Source organism: Mytilus californianus, unplaced genomic scaffold, assembly GCF_021869535.1.
Source record: "Mytilus californianus isolate M0D057914Y unplaced genomic scaffold, xbMytCali1.0.p SCAF_14, whole genome shotgun sequence".
Classification (NCBI taxonomy): Eukaryota; Metazoa; Mollusca; class Bivalvia; order Mytilida; family Mytilidae; genus Mytilus; species Mytilus californianus.
This window is the reverse complement of record NW_026262626.1, coordinates 33153214-33165339: the sequence shown is the minus strand read 5'-3', so window position 1 is coordinate 33165339 and position 12126 is coordinate 33153214. Positions and strand designations below refer to the sequence as shown.

The following is a 12126-nucleotide window of genomic DNA, read 5'->3' as shown; positions in this document are numbered from 1 at the left end:
ACTATGTATTGCCATTCAATACTCTCAGAATGCTTGTTATAACTGATGTCTACGATAGTAGAGGGAAGATGCAGGGGATTGATTATGACCTTGGCTAGAGAAGATTACAAATGTAGCTGATTTAATTGGCTTGGAGATGCAAAAACTGTTTTGCTCCCCATTTCAATAGATACAGTTTGTATTTGAATATAATAAAAACAAAGACAGTGGTGTAGCTGCAGTTAGGCACTTTAGGCACGTGCCTACACATAATTTTTTCACAAATATTTTTTTTAATAAACGTTATCTGTAGATGCAGGCCTAGGTAAAGTCGTCAAAACTCATTAATTATCAAACGTCATTTGTACACTAGTCTATCATCCTTATAGTGAATGGAGTATTGGATAGAATTGTATGTCATTATATTCCACCTTATATAGAAAGTAAAAACTAGAACTTTGGTTCAGATCATTTCACTTCTACCAACAAATACTTGAATGAACCTCAACATGCTCAAAACCCTGACATTTTATTCTTAGATACATAATTTTTTGTCGAGCCTGTGACTTTTGTCACAGAAAGCTCATCATACATGTCATAGGGATAGTTATCCAGCGGGGGCGGCGGTGTTAACTAACTACTTAAAAAGCTTTATATTTTAGAAGATGGAAGACCTGGATGTTTCATACTTTGTATATAGATACCTTATGTTAAGAAGTTTCCGTCTGTCATATGTCCATTACCCTTGACCTCAACTTCATGGTTCAGTGTATACTTGAAAAAAAAGTTAAGATTTTTTGTAATGTTAAATTCTCTCTTACTATGAGTAATAGGATAACTATATTTAGTATGTGCATACCTTGCAAGGTCCTCGTGCATGTCCAACTGGCAGGTGTCATCTGATCGTGACCTCATTTTCATGGTTCAGTGGTTAAAGTTTTTGTGCTTTGGTCTTTTTTTCTAATACTATATGCAGAAGTCAACTATATTTGGTGACCATGTATGGAAATATTTTATGATGTACATATCAGTCTGGCAGGTTTTACTTGATTTGATCTCATTTCAAGCTTCATTGCTCAGTGTTAAGTTTTTGTGTTTTTGTTTGTTTTTCTTAAACTATAATTTATAAGCAATAGGTCAACTATATTTGGTGTATAGAATGATTGTAAGGTGAATTTGTTTGTCGGGTAGGTATCATCTGACCTTGACCTCATTTTCATGGTTCATTAGTCAATGTTAAGTGATTGTAAGGTGTGCATGTCTGTCTGGCATGGTTCATCTGACCTTGACTTCATTTTCATGGTTTATTGGTCAATGTTAAGTTTTCCTGGTTAAGTATGTTTCTTAGAAACTATAAGCAATAGGTCAACTATATTTGGTGTATGGAATGATTGTAAGGTGTACATGTATTTCCGGTTTTGGTTTATCTGACCTTGACCTCATTTTCTTGGATCATGTTAAGTTTATGTGATACTTGTAGTAAAGCTTTATATTTAGGACTGTCAACATAAAATCAATTGTCAGTAAAGCAGGCAAGACATTTCAGCGTGTGCACTCTTGTTTTAATTAGTTGTTGTTGGCTTTCAACTAGCTTTCCACTTGGTCTTCATCCAACCTACAATAAAACCCTTGCCAAAGTTGGGCGTCCATTTTGGCTGTGCAGGATGTATAAATTCGCAGTCAAGTCTGGTCAGAATGGGGATGTTAAGAGTGTATAGTGTAGTATAGAGAGAATGCCACACACTCTGCACGTTAAGAACACTTGCAACAACTCTTTTAGGGGCTCGTAGGTGGTCTACTGAAAGGCAAAATTTCTGTTCCTATCCAAACCCTCATTTTCCAATGCATGGCATTTCCCGACCTTCATCTTGGACGACCCCTATTACATGACCTGGCTACCTGTTGTATTTATTGTAAATTTGTTTTTGTCCTGAAAATGCATGAGCTATTTGCCACGGGATGTTTAGCAATCAATCAATCAATCATCAACTAGCTTTCAGTTACTTTGAGTAGTCTCAGATCTAAGTGTAATGACCATAATTATTCAAAGTCCTAAGCAGGTAAGGATTTAAATTTTATACAGTACAGGATATCAGAAAATAGGAATTTCTTAAATTTTGTTAGTTTAAACAGAACAGAACTTCTGCATTAGGCATCGACTGTGTGTGTGTATGTGTTTGTGCTGGGCAATGCATATTGTAAATATTTCTTTTTTATATTTCCGATTGTACTTTTCTTCATGTATTTATATTATCATGATAAAATTAAATGACCAGTAAATTCTATGTTTTTTGTACACAAAATTTTGCAATAAAAATGCTGAAAACCATTTTCCGTCATGGGGCTTTGCCCCCTGAACTCCCTATCAGGGCTCTGCCCTGGACCTGCGAGGGGCCTTAAGTGGCCCCCAGACCCCCTGCCGCAATTTGTGCCTACAGTTTATTTGATACTTAGCTACGCCCCTGAAAGACAATCAACGGAGCCTTCAGCAGGCCCACCTTTCATAGGTTATATGTGACCTAGTTTCATGCTTTTATTTTGCAGATTTAATTCAGTGCACCAATGAGCCAAATGTATCCATTCCACAGTTAGCGGATTTACTGATAGAAAGAACACAACATACAAACTGGACAATAGTGTTTAAGTCCTTAATAACAATACAGAATTTAATGAATTATGGCAATGAGGTATGTATCACAAATAACTACTGTGGATTCATTTATTTTTCGTGGGTACCAACTTTCGTGGATTGAGGAAAACTTGCATTTTCGTGGGTATTTAATTTCATGGTTTTGCTAATGTCTACATAAAGCCTATATAACATGTGAAATTCGTTGAACGTTTAAATTTGTGGTTTAGCTATACCCACAGAAATCAGCAAAAATTTGTATCCAACAAATATAAATGAATCCACAGTATATGGTAACTTGATAAGTATCTATGATATAGAAGGATCCTTTTAAGTAACATACATGTGGATTTTGTTTAATACTAAATTTAAGTTTCCAAAGACCAGATTAAGGTTAAAAGTCATATTTGAGAATTTCTTTGAACAGTGATGCATATGATTCATGTATTATATAATCTTTTTGTACACTCATACCTCTAGTCAGGAATCACAGTTAATGTCCTTTGATTTTCTTTGTCTATGAATATATAGACCGTTGTAAAGATATGGGCCTCGTCTTTATATTTTAGTTTTGGGGTTGTGACTAGCTCAGAATAAAAACACGTCTTGCGTTACAACATTTTATAAAAAAGAGAGCGTAAATAAAAAGGCGTTTTCGGACATCACTTGTACAATTCCGTATAATTAACATATGAAACTGAATTACACATATTAATTTACATATATATCTAAATATATAACATCCTCCAGCATGGAGAAAATTCCCAATGAATTTTTGCATGTGTGGAATTCAGAGCACACTCGAATAAAAATACATGATCAATATTACCAATATATCTTTCTAACTTTCATAATATTCAATATATCTAAAAAATTAAATGATCAAGTAACTTGTATGGATAAATTTGTGGAATAAGCATCTTGTAACACATTGCGGAGTACTACATGTATAAAAAATATCTTGCTCGTCATAAACGTGACAGTAAATATCATATGATATAAAATACTATGAAGTCACTAGAGACCTTACTCTTATTATTTTGTAGATAAATGCTAAACGTGATAAAATATGCACACATTCAAAGAGTCTCACACAAAAATACAATATAAGACCAGCTCATAATACTCTCATGCACTCTGAATTTCTCATGAACCATACTACTCACAGCAATACTACTTAGGTTATTTGTGATTAACATATAAAAGTCACTGACAGATATTCATACAATCTCATTTGGTTATCTATTTGCCATTATTATTCCAATTTCCATGTTTTGGGGGCATTAAACTTTTTTCATTAACAATCAGCACTATAGAAAAACAATGTTTAGTTTTTATACGACCACAATAAAATTTTGCGGTCGTATATTGGTATGACGTTGGTGTCGTCGTCGTCCGGTGTCGTCGTGTTATCCTCCTAAGACACATTGGTTTTCGCACTCTAACTTTAGTTTAAGTGAATGGATCTCTATGAAATTTTACCATAAGGTTCAATACCACAAAAGGAAGGTTGGGCTTGATTTTGGGGGTTATAGTACCAACAGTTTAGGAATTAGGGGCCAAAAAGGGGCCAGACATAACTTGTGTATAAGTGTATGGATCTCTCTGACATTGTACCACAAGGTTCCATATCACAAAGGGAATGCTGGGATTGATTTTGGGGGTAATTGCCTCAAAATTTTAGGAATTAGGGGCCAAAAAAGGGGCAAAAACAAACATTTTTGTCGAGCCTGCGACTTTTGTCGCAGAAAGCTCGACATAGGGATAGTGATCCGGCGGCGGCGGCAGCGTTAGCTAACTTCTTAAAACCTTTATATTTTAGAAGGTGGAAGGTCTGGATGCTTCATACTTTGTATATGGATGCCTCATGTTACGAAGTTTCCGTCAGTCACATGTCCAATGTCCTTGACCTCATTTTCATGGTTCAGTGACTACTTGAAAAAAAAGTTAAGATTTTTTGTAATGTTAGATTCTCTCTTATTATAAGTAATAGGATAACTATATTTGGTATGTGCGTACCTTGCAAGGTCCTCATGCCCGTCAGACAGTTTTCACTTGACCTCGACCTCATTTCATGGATCAGTGAACAAGGTTAAGTTTTGGTGGTCAAGTCCATATCTCAGATACTATAAGCAATAGGTCTAGTATATTCGGTGTATGGAAGGACTGTAAGGTGTACATGTCCAACTGGCAGGTGTCATCTGACCTTGACCTCATTTTCATGGTTCAGTGATTATAGTTAAGTTTTTGTGTTTTGGTCTGTTTTTCTTATACTGTATGCCATAGGTCTACTATATTTGGTGTATGGAATGATTGTAAGGTGTACATGTCTAGCGGGCAGGTGTCATTTGACCTTGACCTCATTTTCATGGTTCAGTGGTCAAAGTTAAGTTTTTGAGTTTTGGTCTTTTTTTCTAATACTATGTGCAATAGTTCAACTATATTTGGTATGTGCGTACCTTGCAAGGTCCTCATGCCCGTCAGACAGTTTTCACTTGACCTCGACCTCATTTCATGGATCAGTGAACAAGGTTAAGTTTTGGTGGTCAAGTCCATATCTCAGATACTATAAGCAATAGGTCTAGTATATTCGGTGTATGGAAGGACTGTAAGGTGTACATGTCCAACTGGAAGGTGTCATCTGACCTTGACCTCATTTTCATGGTTCAGTGGTTATAGTTAAGTTTTTGTGTTTTGGTCTGTTTTTCTTATACTGTATGCCATAGGTCTACTATATTTGGTGTATGGAAATATTTTATGATCTATTTGGCAGTCACGCAGGTTTTATTTGACCTTGACCTCATTTTCAAGGTTCATTGCTCAGTGTTAAGTTTTTGTGTTTTGGTCTGTTTTCTTAAACTATAAGCAATAGGTCAACTATATTTGTTGTATGGAAGAATTGTTAGCTGTACATGCCTGCCTAGCATGGTTCATCTGACCTTGACCTCATTTTAATGGTTCATTGGTCAATGTTTAGTTTACTTGGTTAATGTTAAGTTTATGTGACAGTTGTAATAAAGCTTTATATTTAGGACTATCAACATAATATCAATGATTAGTAAAGAAGGCGAGACATTTCAGCGTGTGCACTCTTGTTTTCTAGTTTCATGACAATAACTTGTGTGTAAGTGTATGGATCTTTCTGAAATTGTACTATAAGGTTCCATATCACAAAGGGAAAGCTGGAATTGAGTTTGGGGGGTAATTGACCAAAACGTTTAGAAATAAGGGGCCAAAAATAAGCATTTTTCTAGTTTCCAGACAATAACTTGTGTTCAAGTGTATGGAACTCTCTGAAATTGTACTACAAGGTTCCATACCACAAAAGGAAGGCTTGGGTTGATTTTGGGGGTAATTGCCTCAAAATTTTAGGAATTGGGGGCAAAAAATGGGCAAAAAACAAGCATTTTTCTAGTTTCAGGACAATAACTTGTGTGTAAGTGTATGGATCTTTATGAAATTGTACTACAAGGTTCCATATCTCAAAGGAAAAGCTTGTTTGAGTTTGGGGGTAATTGCCCTAAACGTTTAGGAATTTGGGGCCAAAAAGGGTCCTAAAAACAAGCATTTTTCTAGTTTCCAGACAATAACTTGTGTTCAAGTGTATGGATCTCTCTGAAATTGTACTGCAAGGTACCATACCACAAAGGGAAGGCTGGGATTGAGTTTGGGGGTGATGAATCATAAGGGGGTTAAAAAAATTTGGGGGAGGGATTTTTTTTCCTTTTTTTCCTTTTTTTTTCTTTAAAATTTTCCATTTTAAATTGGTTATTTCTGATTTATATATAAAAGCAAATAATAAGGATATGGTTTGAATTGGTAAATTAAAAATTTTTAAGTTCTTAGACCACATTCATTCTGTGTCAGAAACCTATGCTGTGTCAAATATTTAATCACAATCCAAATTCAGTGCTGTATCAAGCTTGAATGTTGTGTCCATACTTTTATGTATGTTCAGGGTTCGACCTCTGCGGTCGTGTCAAGCTGCGTCCAGCGGAGCATTTTATTAAAATAAAGTATAGTTTTCTTTATAAAGTTTTGACAATACGATTAAATCTTAAACTAATCCTTGCAACTTTTGAACTTATATTGTTATGAAAAATTACAAACAAATATCATACGCATAAATCCTAAATTCAAAATGGAGAAAAAAAAACCCCAAAAAAAAAAACATTCCGACATTTAACCAATAAAAATACAATGTTATATATATATATAACACGGAAAAATCAGTAATGAGAACAATCTCACATACTGTACGATCAGCTGTAAGTAGACAAGCAGAAATGAGATAAATCTCACATTCTACATAAATGAAAGTAAATACAGGCAATGCATACTATAATAAATCTTTATTTTTGCAAACTCCAATTATTCCAAGAAATTCGGTCTATACAAGACCATAGATATTTGAATATACCCACGGACGTCCATGATGTTTTCCGACACGTGGAAGAATCATTTTTGTATAAATGGGGAATAGATGAATAAAAATAAATGTCTCTGTTTGTGTGGAAATTTTGTTATAAAATGAATTAATATTTGTTCGTATAAGTCACTGGTCAAAAAGCTCTCATAATTTATTCATATTGACGAATCAACCATGTGTCCAGTCCTCTTGTATGGGGTCTACAAGCACGGGAGCACATTTTAAAAATAAATTAATTGCCTTGAAAACTGCACAAGTATTCTCAAAAATTTAGTAAAAGTGTCCAGATATTCTTTTTAGGGTCTCTCCACCATGTAAAGATATGGGCCTTGTATTTATACTTTAGTTTTGGGGTTGTGACTAGCTCAGAATAAAAACACGTCTTGCGTTACGACATAATATAAAAGAGAGAGCCTAAATAAAAAGGCGTTTCCGTACATCAGTTGTACAATTCCGTATAATTAACATATGAAACTGAATTACACATATTACCAGATTACATATATATCTAAATATATAACACTGTGTATTACTTTCAATTTTTTTCATTCACCTTCCAAATTGATTACTTCCTGTTTTATGCATAAAAAAGTAAGTATGGGGATGAATTACATGTAAAAATAATTAAGGTAAAGTAGTGATTTGGTCCAGGTGAAAAAGGTAAAAAAATTATTACGTCTGAAGCTGTCAAACGCAATTAAAGACGCCCATCACATAAAATTGTCCATATTTTAAGTAAGAGCTGGTAAATTTTTCTATTTTGTTGATATAATATTACCCATAAGTAGTATACTAAAATGTGAAGAACTTATTGAGAACACACAGGCAGGATTTTCTAGATTTCCATCTATTGTTCTAAAGAAATGCACTACAAAATAACTCTGTTCCTCTGGACCTGTATAAGTACATGTAATTGAAATTAAATTAAATTTTAAGTACTGAACAAAAAAATTTATGAGGGATACTACCGGTAATAGAATAAATATTTTAATTGATCAAAATTTTTACTAGTTTATTTAAAAAAATACACTGATTTATCATGGAAGCTTGATTGCACTAGTACTTGAAGGATGATAATAAAAAGTGAATTTTTAACTAATTATACCCTCGCTCTAAAAGTGGGGCTTTATTGCATTCACATTGTCCATCAGAATTGACCTTCAATCTGTTCGTCTGTCTATTCCTCTGTCCAACAAATATTTCAGTCAAACTTTAATCTTATACTTCTTAAAAGAATGGCTTTATATTTGGTCAGCAGCTTGGTAGTGGTGAGTTGTAATGTGGAAGCATTTTTTGAATCTGTTTACGAGTCTGTGGGGTATGCTTAGAAAGACAACGCGTTCAACTTCATGTTTAGCATTTTTTTAAACTTAATTAAATAGACAGAAACTATTCACAACAAAAATTATCATCAAGGCAAGATATACATTGATACACATGCATGATGTTTATTTGAGTTATAGCCCTTAAAGAAGGCTTTTTACAAAAAACATTATTTAAATAAATGATATATTAAGAGCAAAATTAATAAACTTGCAATGATGATTTTGAAAACTGTGCAATGTTTTTATACGCCTGTTTTCGGAACGTATTATGGTATACCGTTGTCCGTCTGTCCGTCCATCGTCAACATGCATGTCGGACATTAACTCAAATATGCTTTAACCAATTTGCATAAAACTTTGGTGAATTGTTTATATCTATTGACGTGAGCTCCCTTTTGTTTTTTATAAATTTTAGATTTTACTTTTATGAGTTATGAGGTTTTATTCATTAAAAAAAGGGGGATTTTCCAGATTTTATACGACCGCAAAAAAATTTTGTGGTCGTATATTGGTATGACGTTGGCGTCGTCGTCGTCCTGCGTCGTCGTCGTCATCCGAAGACACATTGGTTTTTGCACTCTAACTTTAGTTTAAGTGAATGGATCTTTTTGAAATTTGACCATAAGGTTAAATACCACAAAAGGAAGGTTGGGATTGATTTTGGGGGTTATGGTACCAACAGTTAAGGAATTAGGGGCCAAAAATAAGCATTTTCTAGTTTCCAGACAATAACTGTGAAACGGTGTATGGATCTCTCTGAAATTATACTACAAGTTTCCATACCACAAAGGGATGGTTAGGATTTGCTTTGGGGGGTTATGGCTCAAACCGTTTAGGAATTAGGGCAAAAAAGGGGGAAAAACAGGGTTGTCCTGGTTAATGGACAAATACTTTAGTACAAAACATAATTTAAAGCAGTGTAAGGGAGATAAATCAAATACATCATTGAAATTATCTCCCTTACACTGCTTTTAAATTATGTATAAAGTAATGGTTAATGAACAATAAAGATAATTTAAAACAGTGTTAGGGAGGTAATCCAAATACAACTTTTTGGTTACTTCCCTTACACTGCTTTTAAATTATGTTTAAAGAAATGCATATTTATAAAGGAAGACCAGTAAAAATATCTGCAAATGTTGCATCTGTTTTTTTTACAAAAAAATCCATATGAAAGATTTGAGACTATATTTTTAATTCTATTATAAAATATATTAAGTTAGCACTATGGTAAATTAAAATGGGTAATTATGGTTGCCAACTCCATTGGAAATTTGAATTGAGATTATGACCATATCTTGAGGGAAAGAATTTTTTGGGGGAAAAAAGGTGGGGGGGGGGGGGGGGGGGGGGTGGGATGAAAAGAAATTGTGGGGGTCAATTTTTTCTCATTTCAGATTTCAGAAATTAAAAAGAATTATTCTTCAAAATTTTTTTTTTTTCAAATTTCAAATATTGAAAAATTTCAAGAAGTCTTTAATTGCACAGTATGGCGCATTAGATTTGTAAAATCTTTGATCACATTTATTTATTTGTTATGCCGAATCTAACAGTGTATTTAGATTTTTAATTTTGGGTCCAGTTTTCAAATTGGTCTACATTAAGGTCCAAAGGGTCCAAAATTAAACTTTGTTTGATTTTAGCAAAAATTGAATATATGAGGTTCTTTGATATGCTGAATCTAAACATGTATTTAGATTTTTGATTTTTGGCCCAGTTTTCAAGTTGGTCCAAATTGGGGTCCAAAATTAAACTTTGTTTGATTTCAACAAAAATTGAATATATGGGGTTCTTTGATATGCTGAATCTAACCATGTATTTAGATTTTTTATTTGTGGACCCCGTTATCAAATTGGTTCATATTGAGGTCAAAAGGGTCCAATATTAAACTTTGTTTGATTTCATCAAAAATTGAATTATAGGGGTTCTTTGATATTCCAAATCTAACCGTGTATTTAGATTTTTAATTTTGGGTCCTGTTTTTTAAATTGGTCTACATTAAGGTCCAAAGGGTCCAAAATGAAACTTAGTTTGATTTTAACAAAAATTGAATTCTTGGGGTTCTTTGATATGCTGAATCTAAACATGTGTTTAGATTTTTGATTATGGGCCCAGTTTTCAAGTTGGTCCAAGATAGGGTCCAGTATTTAATCTTTGTTTGATTTCAACAAAAATTGAATATATGGGGTTCTTTGATATGCTGAATCTAAACATGTATTTAGATTTTTGATTATGGGCCCAGTTTTCAAGTTGGTCCAAATTGGGGTCCAAATTAAACTTTGTTTGATTTCAACAAAAATTGAATATATGAGGTTCTTTGATATGCTGAATCTAACCATGTATTTAGATTTTCTATTTGTGGGCCCTGTTTTCAAATTGGTTCATATTGAGGTCAAAAGGGTCCAAAATTAAACTTTGTTTGATTTCATCAAAAATTGAATTATTGGGGTTCTTTGATATGCCAAATCTAACCGTGTTTTTTGATTTTTAATTTGGGTCCAGTTTTTTAAATTGGTCTTCATTGAGGTCCAAAGGGTCCAAAATTAAACTTAGTTTGATTTTAGCAAAAATTGAATTCTTGGGGTTCTTTGATATGCTGAATCTAAACATGTGTTTAGATTTTTGATTATGGGCCCAGTTTTCAAGTTTGTCCAAGTTGGGGTCCAAAATTAAACTTTTTTTGATTTCAACAAAAATTGAATATATTTGGGTTTTTTGATATGCTGAATCTAACCATGTATTTTGATTTTGGACATTGGACCATAATAGGTAAATTAAAAAAATTCAAGTTCTTAGACCACATTCTTTCTGTGTCAGAAACCTATGCTGTGTCAAATATTTAATAACAATCCAAATTCAGAGCTGTATCAAGCTTGAATGTTGTGTCCATATTTGCCCCAACTGTTCAGGATTCGACCTCTGCGGTCGTATCAAGCTGCGCCCCAGCGAAGCATTTTATTGGAAAATAACGCAAGAATGCTTTCACCAACTTGCAAGAAATTGTGGTGAATTGTTTATATCTATTGACATGAGCTCCCTTTTGATTTTTATATATTTTAGATTTTACGTTTCAGAGTTACAGGGTTTTATTCATAAAAAAAGGGGAAGTTTCCAGTTTTCGGATAAAAAATCAAAAATGCTTTCAGCAGTTCTTATGAAACTTTGGTGAATTGTTTATATCTATTGATGCAAGCTCCGTTTAGAATTTTATAAATTTTACATTTTACATTTTTGAGTTATGGGGTTTTATTCATTAAAAAAGGGGGGATTTTCCAGTTTTCGGACAATAACTCAAAAGATTTGTGGTAGTATATTGGTATGACGTTGGCGTCTATGTCGTTGTCGTCTAGCGTCGTCCGAAGACACATTGGTTTTCGCACTCTAACTTTAGTGAATGGATCTCTATGAAATTTTGCCATAAGGTTCAATACCATAAAAGGAAGATTGGGATTGGTTTTGGGGGTTATGGTACCAACAGTTAAGGAATAAGGGGCCAAAAAGGGGCCAAAAATAAGCATTTTTATACGACCACAAAAAAAATTTTTGCGGTCATAAATTGGTTATGACGTTGGCGTCGTCGTCTTCGTCCGGTGTCGTCGTCGTCCGAAGACACATTGGTTTTCGCACTCTAACTTAAGTTTAAGTGAATGGATCTCTTTAAAATTTTACCATAAGGTTCAATACCACAAAAGAAAGGTGGGGATTGATTTTGGGGGTTATGGTACCAACAGTTAAGGAATTAGGGGCCAAAAATAAGCATTTTC

General features: G+C 33.7%; 1 protein-coding gene and 1 long non-coding RNA gene across 3 annotated transcripts in view; one reads left to right on the top strand and one right to left on the bottom strand.

Moving 5' to 3' along the window:
- The window catches only part of LOC127724673 (phosphatidylinositol-binding clathrin assembly protein LAP-like), a 488025-nt gene that overhangs the window by 25109 nt on the left and 450790 nt on the right, over positions 1–12126 (top strand). Inside the window, exon 2 of the mRNA XM_052231711.1 lies at positions 2524–2666. Within this exon, the coding sequence (XP_052087671.1) occupies positions 2524–2666 (143 nt within the window). The remainder of the gene's footprint in view (positions 1–2523; positions 2667–12126) is intronic.
- Positions 1–12126, bottom strand: part of LOC127724764 (uncharacterized) — a 567962-nt gene that overhangs the window by 200306 nt on the left and 355530 nt on the right. The gene's annotated exons all lie outside the window — the stretch shown is intronic.